We start from the raw sequence: 14,243 nt of genomic DNA, 5'->3' as shown, positions 1-14,243 counted from the left end.
TCATAAAGGGCGACAGGCGGTAAATTTTCGACTTTTGACGTTCTTTGATACGGGGCTCAGCAGCAATTGTGGACCTCCATTTTATCCAGGTTGCGCTTACGCATGAAGCAATTTCACAAGACAGTTTTTCATTGGCTGATAGCATCGATCTGAGATATTTATATCGCTCAGTTCTTGGCAAATCGCTGCCACTGACAGTGATAGTATCTGTTTCATTTAAATCGGTTGTGAAAAATTCAGTTTTGTTCACATTCAATCTGAGACCGTTCATTTGATACGTACATATGAGCCAGAACCCAAAGTATTCGGATTGAACAGGGCGAGCAAAATGTATTCAATTGATTAAGGTATTCCGACAGTTTGAAGTTTTCTTGATTCGTCTTATGTGGCTAAATTAGCGCCTGACTTAGCAGCAACAGTAGCTTAATATTCATCATCATCATCAACGGCGCAAAAACCGGGATCCGGTCTAGGCCTGTCTTTATAAGGAACTCCAGACATCCCGGTTTTGCGCCGAGGCTCACTAATTCGATATCCCTAAAAGCTGTCTGGCGTCCTGACCTACGCCATCGCTCCATCTTATGCAGGGTCTGCCTCGTCTTCTTTTTCTACCATAAATATTGCCCTTATAGACTTTCCGGGTGGGATCATCCTCATCCATACGGATTAAGTGACCCGCCCGCCGTAACATAGTGAGCCGGATTTTGTCCACAACCGGACGGTCATGGTATCGCTCATAGATTTCGTCATTGTGTAGGCTACGGAATCGTCCATCCTCATGTAGGGGGCCAAAAATTCTCCGGAGGATTCTTCTCTCCAACAAGGCCAAGAGTTCGCAATTTTTCTTGCTCAGAACCCACGTTTCCGAGGAATACATGAGGACTGGCAAGATCATAGTCTTGTACAGTAAGAGCTTTGACCCTATGGTGAGACGTTTCGAGCGGAACAGTTTTTGTAAGCTGAAATAGGCTCTGTTGGCTGACAACAACCGTGCGCTGATTTCATCATCGTAGTTGTTATCGGTTGTGATTTTCGACCCTAGATAGGAGAAATTGTCCACGGTCTCCTATCCTTATTCTTCTTCGTGTTTGACCAGTGCGATTTGATGTTGTTGGTTGATTAGTCTTCGGTGCTGGCGTTGCCACCATATAATTTGTCTCGCCTTCATTGATGTGCAACCCAAGATCTCGCGCCGCCTGCTCGATCTGGATGAAGGCAGTTTGTACGTCTCGGGTTGTTCTTCCCATGATGTCGATATACTCAGCATAGGTCAGTAGTTGGGTGGACTTAAAGAGGATCGTACCTCTTGCATTTACCTCAGCATCACGGATCACTTTCTCGAGGGCCAGGTTAAAGAGGACGCATGATAGGGCATCCTCTTGTCGAAGACCGTTGTTGATGTCGAATGGTCTTGAGAGTGATCCTGTTGCTTTTATCTGGCCTCGCACATTGGTCAGGGTCATCCTAGTCAGTCTGATTCAATTTCGTCGGGATATCGAATTCTCTCATGGCCGTGTACAGTTTTACCCTAGCTATGCTATCATAGGCGGCCTTAAAGGTCATGAAAAGATGGTGCAACTGATGTCCATATTCCAACAGTTTTTTCATCGCTTGCCGCAGAGAGAAAATCTGATCTCTTGCTGATTTGCTGGAGTGAAACCTCTTCGGTATGGGCCAAAGATGTTCTGGGCTTATGGGGCTCTCTAGTAAGATAGCGGAGAATATATTATATATGATACTCAGCAACGTGATATCTCTATAATTGGTGCACTGCGTAATGTCTCCCGTTTTATGTATGGGACAGATAATGCCTCGTTGCCAATCGTCAGACAATGATTCGCTGTCCCGCTCCTTGAGTATAGGTTGATGAACCGCTTGATATAGTTAGCCGCCTCCATATTTGACCAATTCGGCTGTAATTGCATCGGTTCCTGGCGACTTATGGTTTTTAAGTCGATGAATTGCACAGATCGCTTCTTCTATGCTTGGTGGTAACAGCATTTGTCAGTCGTCTTCTGTTGGCGGGACTTCCAACTCGCCGATATTCTGGTTGTTCAGTAGTTCATCAAATTACTCAATCCGTCGCTCCAGTATGCCCATTCTATCGGAATTCAGATTTCTGTCTTTGTCTCGACAGGCAGAGCATCAAGGTGTGTAAGGCTTCATCCTGCTGACTTGTTGGTAAAACTTGCGCGCCTGGTGCGGTTGCTCTCTGTACTTTTCGATTTCACAGACCTGTTGGTTCTTCCAGGCTTCCTTTTTCGGTCTGTGAAGTCGCTTCTCCGCTCGCCAGAGTTCATGATAAGTCTCCGCGCAGGTCTGCCTCCTTTGAGAATGCAACATTACTCGGGCTTATATTCATCGTCGAACCATCCGTTCCGGCATTTTTGTGACTGGGGCCAAGTATGTTTGTGGCCCTATTAATGAGAACGTTCTGCAAATGATTGTGGAGGTCATTCGTTGCTGCTTCATCTCCAAGACATCTGACAACTGCGGTTATTGCGGCACCAATTTTTCTCTTATAGGTGTTACAGAGGGCTGCGTTGTGGATGGCTTCATTCTTAACTCTCACCTGATTATCATATGGAACTGTATCTGGTGGTGTAATTTGAGCTCGGAGCACTGTGCCAACAAAATATGGATCCGAGTCTAGACTGGCTCCCCTATATGTTCTGACATTCATCAAGGCTGAGAGGTGGCCACGTTCGATCAACACGTGGTCAATGTGGTTGAAAAGGGTCCCCTCTGGAGAGGCCCACGTATGTTTGTAGACCGCTTTCCGCGCAAACCAGGTACTTCCAACAACCATTTCGTGTGACACTAATAATTGAATGATCCGGAGTCCGTTATCATTTGTATTTTGGTGTAAGCTATGGGAGCCAACGTATGGCCTTGATATGGGCTGCTTCCCTGCTTAGCTGTTAAAATCCCCAAGTATGATTTTGATATCATATCTGGGTCAGGCTTCGAGGGTTCGTTCTACTGCCTCGTAGAAGGTATCCTTCTCCGACTCTGCAGTCTCCTCTGTAGGGGCGTGAACGTTAATGGGACTTATATTTCTAAATTTGCCTCGCAAGCGCAGAGTGCGTAGCCGTTCGCTTATGTTTTCAAAGCCGATAACATCAGATTTCATTTTTTGGTTGACTAAGAAACCTACTCCGAGCACATGGTTTACTGGATGGCCACTATAATACGAGTATATGGTGTAGCGACTCTTCTCCAGGAAACCGGTCCCTGTCCAACGCATCTCATGTAACGCTGTTACATCAGCCTTATATTGGGACAGGGTATCGGCTAGTTGCTCAGCAGCTTCATTTCTGTACAAGGAGCGCACGTTCTATGAGAAAATGCGCAAATCGTTATTCCTTTGTCGTTGCCTGGTTCATCGTCCGAGCCATGTAAGGTTGTCAGCCCTACCCAACCCCCAACCTGGAGGACCAGTTGGTAAAATTTGTCCCGTTTTTAGGTGCGGGAGACTCGCCTTCATCTTTCTCCGTCTACGGCTTTTCATTAAGAAAGTGCTGCCAGCGGTCACCACGTGGAGGTGGAGATAAGGTTCGGTAGTGGAGTTTTTGGGGTTGGTTCAGCAGGCGTTTCCCAGGTTTTATGCTCCATCGTGAGTACCAATCCACGTTTTGCCCTGGGACCTATAACTACCCTTTGACCACCATGTGAATATTGTTGGATCACCATGTGAATATCTAAAGGAAAATGCCAAATTAGGTTCCAGTTCAGTTCCAAGCCGGTTCGAATCCCACCAAGTACTTCCAAGGAATTGTGTTTGAATCCAATATTATTGAGTGTAGCATGTCACCTTCGCCCTTTCCAATATTGTTTGCTGCTGCCCCTAATCAATCCAGTTCAATCAATTCACATTCGCAACAAAATTAAATTTTCGTAACAAAGATAATCACAGGAACATGATTTGCTTGCGACTCTTTCAACTTCCCCTTCAATGTCCTGTATTTTAACATCCTTTGCGATTCTACGTTCACTTCCGACCATTCCTGATGGTGAAGACATGCAGGAAACTTTTCAGGAGATATCAGAAGTAAGGCTTCAGGCGGCATACAACTGTTCGCTTAATCTCCTTACACAGTACAATAACTTCTTCCAAATCGCAACCATAATTTAAGGAGAATTTCCCCGAAAACAGTAGAGACCGAACGACGGAAGCGATTTCCTTCTAACTTTTTTTTTCCGCTTTCACATAAATTCAAATACTTTCCCGAAACAGTATGCTGCCGGGGCAACTTTCTTCTCGTTGTCCTGGTTGAAATTTTCAAAAGAACTTTACGAGTGACGTGCCGACGTGCCTCAATAGATATTAAGCTTGATCGTGTAACGAAATTTCCTACACACAAAATACTTTTTTCTGTTCTTGGAGGAAGCTCCCGCTCCTATGTCAACTTGCAATCCTCGAAGCAGCATGGTGGCCGGGGTTTAAATTAAATTTCGCGCCATGCTGAACAATTATGAATAAATTGTAGGGAAAGTTTGAAGCAGAACTTGCAGGAATGTAATTAGATGGTGCTAGTGGAGGAACGTGCAGACCAGCCTCTTTTTCGCAGCTCGCAGGTAATCAAGTTGGGATAGGGAGTGATTCGTGAGACTAGGGGTGTCTGTGAGAATTTACAGGCCTAACTGATAGATGCAATGCGAATGTTCCTTAGTGTCATCTACTGGGCATAAAGATTTGATGTCACTATTTTTATTCTGGCAAAGTCACACCGCGTCCTTAAAGAACTATTGTGCCCCTTCTACTGGTTATAGTGTACCCATGGATCATAGTATCTCAAGCAAGCCTATAACCGCCAGGGACTTTAGCATGTTCCCTACTTCAAGTTCTTTTAACTTTGCATCTAGTATTAAGTGTTCTCCCAGATGCCGGACCTACTTTGCACAAGTGCCGGACACTGTCCCAGGACGTGAATAGAGGTTTCGTTACACTCCTCACAAAACCTGCAGTCAGTGTCCGTAGATATCCCTAGCTTCCCTAGGTGATAGTTCAGCCGACAGTGACCAGTGAGAATTCCCACTATGATTCGGGGGTCCTTTTTGGTGAGGTTTAAGCAATCCTTTGTGCGCATGGGTTCGTATCCCCCAATAAGCACCCTGGACTGCTTCATCCCTGGCAGGCCCGCCCAGTATAGTTCCCTCAACCGTCCCTCTTCATTTCTTAGAGTCATAGCCATGAAACCGTTTCCGATTCCACAGAAGGGTTCTGACCCGTGTAAAGGCTTCCCTGCACCCTTCTTGGCTAGTTCGTCCGCTGTCACGTTGCCTTCCAAACCAGCACGTCCTGGAACCAAAAGTATCCAGACCTCGTTGGACGAGCCGAGTGTATTCAGTCTCTCAAGGTATTCCCATACCAGTTTAGAGTTCACCTGCTTGGACGTAAGTGCCTTGATCGCTGCTTGGCTATCGATGAGAAAAGCAATGCTCTGCCCCCTGCACTTCCTTAGGAGATTAAAGCAGGCACATTTGTCTTTGGCGTATATTTTCGCTTGGAATATGCTAGTGTACCTGCCCATTGGCCCAAAGTACATTTGACTTGGACCAATGACACCGGCACCCGCTCCCTCTGCTATGAGGGATCCGTCAGTGTAATCAGTTGCTGGTTTAAGCCGTGTGCCCCAGCCACGCTCTCCCAGTTTGTCTTGTTACTCCAACGTGCTTTAAACTTCTTATCGAAGTGAAACCGGGTTGTCTTGTATTCCTTGGTATCAATAATTTGGGGCACCGCCTAGAAAGAATATCAATCTTCCTTCGATTTAGGCAGCTCCCCGCTTCACTGATATTCCCGACCGTCCAGAAGATAAACTTGACTGCATCTGTATGTGCAGATGGAGAAAGGTTAATCCCAGAAGGACCTCCAGGGATGCCGTTGGGCATGTTCTCATTGCCCCACTGATACACACGAAAGCCAGTCTTTGTAGCTTATGGAATTCCCTGGCTTGTGTGCTGAATTCGGTTCTTTCTGCCTAGATTACCGCTCCATAGGTAATCATTGGCCTTACTATTGCAGTATATATCCAAAGTAGTATCTTTGGGCTGTAGCAGGAATAAATGCTGCTATGGGTCTACAAGTCATCAGAGCCCCCGTGGCTTTCCGACATGTGTCTTCCAGAGTAATTTCACCTCCATATCATGTAATCTTATGGCTCTCAGGTGGTCAAGCTTACGTCTCCTAGTGAATGGTACTATGGTGCTTTTGGCTGGGTTGATCCGCAGTCCCAACTTCCTCCACCAGGCACTAGCAATCCTTAGTCCAGTTTGGATTCTATCACATAGGGGTATCTTCATATTTGCCCCTACAGATTAAAACAATGTCGTCCACGTAACCCTGGACTTGCATTCCGGTACTTGTTAGCATGTCCAGGGGTTCGTCCACTACCATACTTCACATCAGCTTCCATAGTACCCAACCCTGTGGACAGCCTTGAGTAGTGTTCATGACAATAGAACTTGTACCTGGGTATTTCCCACTCCCTTGCTCCTTCGATATCCAAAAACGTATACAGTGCTATTTCTTTTGTTTCTATGGTATCCCGTAGCACCTCTGTCAGCTGATACAGAGTAGTTTCAGTTGACCGTCCTGCCTGGTAAGCGTGTTGACAGTGATGTAGGGGATTACGGTTTAGAACGTTAGTTCTTATATAGGTGTCCTAATATAGTTGTCTATGACCTCCTCCGCCGTTTTGAGTACGAACGATGTTAGACAAATTGGTCTGAAAGATTTAGGGTGAAAATGATCCTTTTTATCCGCTTTCGGAATAAAGACCACTTTTGCCCGTCTCCATGCCCTTGGTACGTATCCCAAAGGAGAAGAGACTCTAAGATAATTCCTAGGCCTCTCTGGATTAGTGCTGGAAAAATGCCATATACTCCGGGAGATTTCAGTGGTTTAAAAGTTTCCACTGCCCCCACTTAGCCTAGCTTCTGTGCATACCCCTTTTGCTAGTTTCCAGTTCTCCTTTCTTCTCCTTTTATTGGTTGTTGGGGTGTATAGCGTTGCTATACGCAGTCAGTGCATTTTTGTACCCCTGCCAGTCCCCGGCTTGTTTTGCCCGGTTGAAGAGTGTTCGTGTCTCTGTTCTCATTCTGGCCAGGTTTATGTTCCACCATGGTACATCCCTTGATGACTTAGGCGGACAACTGGCCTCATATGCATCTCAATGACGACTGTATTGAGGTTTTCCACCACTGTTTGTAGTTCCAGTTCGTTCCTGATGTTACCGCCCCTTGAAGGAGGGGCAATGTTATTGCTCAAGTGCGTTGCGTAGGGTTCCCAATACGTTCTCATAGTATTCCTTATTATTTTTTTTATTTCGGAGTTACCCTCAATGTTGAATCTGATTATCATGTGATCAGACATAGCGGGTTCATCCGACACCCTCCAATTCCTGACCATTCCGTTCATTAGAGTATTTCCTAGAGTTATGTCTAGTACCTCCTGTCTAGTGCTGGTCACAAATGTTGGAGTGTTTCCTAAGTTATATATTTCCAACTTATTGATAAGAATAAATTCCAGAAGGTACTCACCTCTTCGATTGGTGCTGCTTCGCCAGACTTCGTGGTGAGCGTTGGCATCGCAGCCGAGGAGAAGTAGTAATGTTCCGATGGAGCCCGGATTTCGTCTCCTGGGGAGTATCCCGATGCCACGACTGCCTCTCGAGTGCTCCTCCCGGCTTACAATGAGAATTGGATAGTCACAAGGTCCCTGGTTAACAACTCTGAAAGACATATGCATTTTAAACTACTTGCCTGAATCCTTCGTCCTTGCAGACCACGATTGTGGCCCCGGTACATTCAGGGCTCTTGAGCCAGCACTATCCCAATGTTCTCCTTGGAACTTGCCCTTGCAATTACCGCAGATGTAGCTTTATCTAGCCTACCTTAGTGCTGGCCATTGGCTCCATTATTGTTTGGAGCTCTTTTCCATTGTCGGAGTATCACCCCCCTTCTCCGACATGGCGCTTTCCTGCGCATCGTTTTCCACCGTAAACCTCGGAGTCCTAAGTCTAGGTCGTCCAGCTTCTACTCTTCACTGAGTAGCAGGTCTACTTCCCTGGTTGATCCAGTCCTTTCCGCCTGTATGGCTTTCGAGACTTCCTCGGCGACCTCGGTATGCTTTTCACCCGGTGTTTCCTCCGAGATGTCTTTCCTCGGCTTTTCCCTGTACACATGCATGGGTATGTTGCCAAATCTATAGTTGATATTACAACTCTGACGTTTAATTGCCTCCAGGGACCGTGAGGAGTTTACTCTTGCCCTCCTCCACCTTGCTGCTGAAGACTCTCCATAGTCGGGTATGGAGATCTTCATTCTGGGCGATCAGGAGGCCCATAAGGTCTTCCGTTTCTATTGTCGCAGCTTTTAGGAGAAAAACTGTCACCATGTGGGCTCCTGGTATATCATCCCCAGCACATGTTGACAGTTCCACCCCTTTCCAGCTTGGCAATCTAGGAACTATGGTTCTAATCCATTCTGCAGTGTCTTCCGTCGCGAAGACCGCCAGTATAAGACCTGGTTGAAAGCGTATACTGGTGAATAGAAGTTTCGAAGCCCATCCTTTGCACATCTGCCTGACGACAAGATCCTCGATGATTTCCTGCTCCTCACGAGTGAGTATCTGTTTGGGAAACATTTTTAGCAGTATGGCCAGTCGAATGCCCTTGACCGCACTAACATAGCTAATGGCGGGCTTCCTGAGTCCTGCCTTCACTTCCCGGGTTTTCTCCCCTTGGGTGCGCCTTAGGTTCAGGTTTGGATATTTTGGGAGCATTTCCTTCATGCGGGCTGATCTCTGCTGCTCTCGGCTCTGGTAGAGATGGCTTAGGTCTGTCTCCTTCCTGACGTTTGATATATTTATCTCAGACGTGCTTTTGCTGGTCCCTGCTTTTTGAGCAGTGGGGTTCGCTGGTTGTTGTCCACGCAGTATACCAATGTTAACCTTGGATCCACTACTTGACGTCCCAACTTCTCCCTTCTTGGGTGTAATTATCTGACTCTCAGTATTTCGAAGATGTACCTCCGCCTGATTAACCAGTTTTTGTGCGGTACAGGCCCCCCCTCCCTTTTTTTGGTTTTCATTTTTTTTTCTTTGTTGCTTGTACTCATTGGATTCCCACGAGTATGGGGGTTAGGAGGTCTACCGTGCCATAGCCTCCGTAGCACGGTAAGGTCTAACTTACTCACTGATGCAACCAGGTATCAGTGAGTCTTGATGTCAATCGGTGAATTCAAAGACGGATATAGGTTGCGGGGACGAGATACATGTAGAGTGGACCAATTGCTTTCCGTATGGGCAGAAGTACCAAATACGGCGTGCCCATAACTCTTCTACAATGATTTCTCGTTTTAATAGGAAAATCCAAATGTAAATTCGAGTTTGTGATTTTTCTACCTCGTCACCCGACATTGTTGATCTTCAAAGAATCTTTTTCCGATTGATTCATTCACATTCAGATAACTGTTGTTCAACAGCGTTCAAGTAACGTTATTCGCCCACACATCATACCACATACGTTCATTGAACATTATTTACACACTTTTCGAGCACTCCACCAATCGAGGGTACTTCATTTATTTTCCAATGCAACAATTGTGTGAATAGACTCGAAAAATAGAGTCAACTCCGCGCTTTCGATGATGTAACTGTGAGCGCCCAGTTGGATTTCATTATTTTGCCTTTTCATTGCAAATTTCCTGCAAATATATGTATGAACATTTCGCCTTACATATGTACGTGGTAAATCCGTACGTTAATTTCTTCACCTTGCTGTTTTGTACTTTCAGATTTCTTAAAGGCAATTCATCATCGTCAGCGTGTAATACTCCGCGAAAATGGCCGGGAGCAGCAGGAGGCTGCCAAAACAGCGGTCAATTGGAGGCAGTGCCATCGGCTGGGGCATCATCAGCTCCAGCATCAACGCCAGCATCAGCACCAACGTCATCATCATCATCATCAACATGTTTATTATCATTATCGTCGGCGGTTGCAACACCAACAACGCAAACCACTTTAACAGTAACATCGCGTACAGGCCAAGGTACCAGCGCTCCACGCCATGGTGCACCGCGAAATACAACATCGACAACGCCAAATTTATTATTGTCCGGAAATGGTATGTTATGATTTCAGCATTATGCAATGTTTTGCATTTCCAGATGCAAATTTCGTCTTTTGGATATCCATGCATGTATCTTGGGTGATATTGGGTTGTTCCACATGAATTGTCGCATTTTTTTAATGGATCTCTCAAGATCTGTTGCTTTGTTTAATCTTATTAAATTAATTGAAATAATCACCCACAGTTAGGCCATATTTCCCCCAACAAGATCTAGCTTCACAAAAATTCAGATTTCGATGATCTCTCTCAAAGAATAGATACATCTATCTATCATGATTCCGGATAGTGTTGGTCAACACATCAAATCTTAACCTGTTTAATTATTGATGGCGCCTCACTTAGAATCAATATCCCGAGAGTAAGAGCAGATAGAGTTTGTAAACTTCTGGAGGAAACCATAGACCAATTCTCCGTCGATTTCCGCATCTCCGTAACGACATTCTCCAGGCTAAAGATTCTTCCCATCGCCTCCTTCAGATTCCTTCGCTCCATCTTTGGGCCGTGAAACATCATATGCTCTAGATCCTCCGCTACGCCACCGGTTAATCATCTAACTACTCCTGCTTCCGTTCAAGCCACACCCTAATGTTAGGAATGAAACTATGCGTCCAGCGACCCTTCGTAAACTCTTCCCATCTACGTTGCTAGAGATAATAGGACTCTAAGCTTGTCGCATTCCTATGTTCTATGTGCCCCTTCATACATTTTGCATGATACAACATATTCATTTCTTTCGTCAGAATATCGACTGGGATCATGCCCATCACTAGCTGTACTGTCTCATTTGACGTGGTTCCAAGCACGCTACAAACCATCTGAACTATCAGCCGGTAAACCGAATTCAGCTCCTCCCTTCTTTGAAAGGTTGCAAATGCCTCTGCCTACAGGTAGAATAGAATGGATTGCACAACTCCGCTTCGCTTCCGTTTGCTCATCTTTCTAGCCAGGTAGGTAGGCATCACTGGCCGCTCCGAGGAGCCCAATTAGCGCTGTGATGCGTCGTTTTGACACCACGAATTCCTAAGACCGTGACTGCTGTTATGAGAGCAGGGAGGCAGAGTCTAGCCGACTCGGATCTTCAGAGCCAGCCTATAGCATTCACGAAGGAAAGGAGGGTAGAGTATGCTGAGCTTGGCGGCATGGTTCCCTATAGGCCAGTGCCCCGTGCAGACCGCCGTAATTTTGAATGCATTTGCACGCTTCTGGTACAGGAGCTCTCGTGATTGGGCTATATTATAAGCGGGCCAAATTTTCCTTGATTTGAAACAGCTCGTAAGCCTTCGCCAGCTAAGGCCTGCGGCTACTAGGTAGTGCGAGTAGACTCCGCCCCTGATAGCCGCCAGCGAAACACCGACTCTATTCATCGAAGGGATGCCAAGAGCAGAGCGTCGCTAGGCCAATCCGTCAGCCCGCTCATTCTCCTCTATGTTCCTGTGCAAGGGAACCCAGAGGAGGGTGACCTTGAGCGTGCTGCCCAGACGATTCAGCGCGTCTCTACATTGCCCTACCAGCCTGGCCGCTTGGCTGTCGGTCAGAATAGCTATGTTGTGTTTGGAGCTCGAATCTCGCTTCAGCCATCGACAGACTTCCAATACCGCCAGTACATCCGCTTGGAATACATTGGCGAAACCTGCGAGACTATACGACTCGGATACACTGTGAATATTCGAGAAAATCCCTGCGCCAACTCCGCAGACCATCCTTGATCCCTCGGTAAAGAATACTAATCATAACCTTGCAACACGCCGCCGGTCTTCCACTTTGCCCTGGTTGGAAAGTCCACAGCAAAGTTTCTCGTGAAGTTTAGCTTGCGTGTATCATAGTCCGTGGGGAATGCCCAGACTTCCCGTGGTACTTCGTCTAGGATGTTACTGTGGCCGTAGGATTTCTCTGCCCAGCATCCGGACACAAGTAGACTGACGGCACTGTACCCTGCAAAATATTTAATGTGGAGGTCTAGGGGGAGGAGATACAGGAGTACATTGAGAGCATCTGCCGGGCCGGACTGCAGATCCCCAGTAGCAGCTGCACACGCGGTTTATTGAATCCTATTAAGCTTCATCCTATTGTATTTTTTGCTCAAAGCCTGCCACCTTACAATAGAGCCGTACGTTAGGATTGGACGCACTACAGTGGTGTACATCCAGAGAACCATCCTTGGCCGAAGACCCCATTTCTTTGCAAAGGTTCTCTTGGAGGCATAGAAGACTATACAGGCCTTCTTCATCCTCAGTTCTATGTGCAATATCCAATTTAACTTTGGATCCAGGATTACACCCAGATACTTTACATTAGAGGAAAGAACCAATCTTTGTTCATTCAGCCGTAGAATTCAGATATCCTTGTCTTGGTGGTGAATAGCATCATTTCCGTTTCGGTTGGGTTTATGCCGAGTCCGCATTTTGTGGCCCACAGGTACACCTTTCGCAACGTTCCTTCCATGAGGTCGCTCATAATGGACGGAAGCATCCCTGACACTAATATCACCAAGTCATCGGCATACGCCACCACCGTTACCCCGCTGCTGTCCAATGTTCGTAAGATTTCGTCCATTAGTATTAACCAGAGGACCGGAGAGATGGCGCCACACTGGGGCGTGCCTCTGTTCATAGCTCTGGTCAAGTGGTTGCCTCCCAGATCCGACTGGATTATCCTGATACTTAGCATGGATATAATCCAATGCGTAAGATACCCCTCCAATCCAATACCGGTCAAGGCTTCCTTGATCGCGTTGGTACTGACGTTGTTGAAAGCTCCCTCTATATCCAAGAAGGCAGCTAGGGTATATTGTTTGTACTGTACTGACCGCTCAACCGTGGCAATTACCTCGTGGAGGACGATTTCGGTGGATTTTTCTTTGAGGTAGGCATGTTGGGACTTAGAGAAAGGCCCTCTCCATAATCGTCCTTAAGTGGATGTCCAGGACACACTCTAGGGTCTTCAACACGAAAAAGATCAAGCTGATTGGTCGAAAGTCCTTCTCGGACTCATGACCGCGCCTGCCCGCTTTCGGTATGAAAACCACTTGGGCGCGTCTCCAGGACTGTGGTACGTATCCTAAAGAGATGCACCTCTGGTAAATCTCAATAAGCCACGGCACAACCCTTTCCTTCTGCTTCTATAACATGACTGGCATGTCCTTACACATGACCAGCAGACAAGCAGATCCTCGTCAGTTGGAAGAGCCTACTTTCCAGGTCGGCCCTACACACTCTTGGCTCGTCCGAAGATGGTTTCCAGCGGCCACCACGAGGAGGTCATGTGAGGACATGCCGAATTATGCAACTTTAACCTGAAACATACTCAGACCGGATCTCCTTCTAGCCGGGACTTCACTGCTCTCAATGTTTCCGTTGCGTAGATCGCCACATCCTTTGGGTGCTTTGCCAAAAAAAAAACCGCAGCCGCTCATCTGCAAAGCCGATCACCTTAGCCACTTCTTGGATCTTGGAACGCGCCCTATGGTGCCCCCGCCGTGACGTACTCTTTGGGGCTGTTATTCGGCCCGTAAAAGAGAGCCTTCTCCCAGAGGTAATTCTCGACTAGTCGTGCCAAATATCGAAAAACATCTATGTCAGCCAAAGCTCTTTTAATTCAGATTTAATTAACCAACACAGCAGTCATGCCTACTACACCCACCGTAGAGTGGACGCATCGAAATCCATGCTGGTACTCCCACAAGCCATTGATGCTTTCGACGATGTTTGGCAGTCTGTTGTAGGTAACTCTCTCCATCATATTCTCCTTTGTGTCGAATGGGCAGATCAGGCGATATGATGCTGGTTCTCCAGTTGACTTATTGGATTTGGGAAGCAACACCAATTTTTGCTTTTTCCTCTGAACATAGAGTATTCCTTCTCTTAGAAGGTGCCTAACCAAAATGTCTGTCCAAGTCTTCACTGCCAGCATCAAAGTTCTGTTAGGGATGCCATCCCAACTTGGATCCTTATTGTGGCCACTCCTACCTGATTTCTAGCAGCTCTTCCTCGGTTACATGCTTGTTTAACCGAAACAGAGTGTCAACAATCTCTTTCATGTGACCTTGTAGGCCCCACCCCAAGGATTTATAAGGTCACACTACTGTTTAGAGCAGTTGTTGACTCCTCC

General features: G+C 46.5%; 1 protein-coding gene across 1 annotated transcript in view; it reads left to right on the top strand.

Annotated features, from left to right (window-relative positions):
- Positions 1–14,243, top strand: part of LOC119652697 (protein disks lost) — a 534,030-nt gene that overhangs the window by 486,250 nt on the left and 33,537 nt on the right. Inside the window, exon 3 of the mRNA XM_038056976.1 lies at positions 9,802–10,130. Coding sequence (XP_037912904.1) covers positions 9,802–10,130 — 329 coding nt within the window. The remainder of the gene's footprint in view (positions 1–9,801; positions 10,131–14,243) is intronic.

The sequence above is a fragment of the Hermetia illucens genome, chromosome 3 (assembly GCF_905115235.1).
Source record: "Hermetia illucens chromosome 3, iHerIll2.2.curated.20191125, whole genome shotgun sequence".
NCBI classification, from domain to species: domain Eukaryota; kingdom Metazoa; phylum Arthropoda; class Insecta; order Diptera; family Stratiomyidae; genus Hermetia; species Hermetia illucens.
This window is presented reverse-complemented; position numbering and strand designations above follow the sequence as displayed.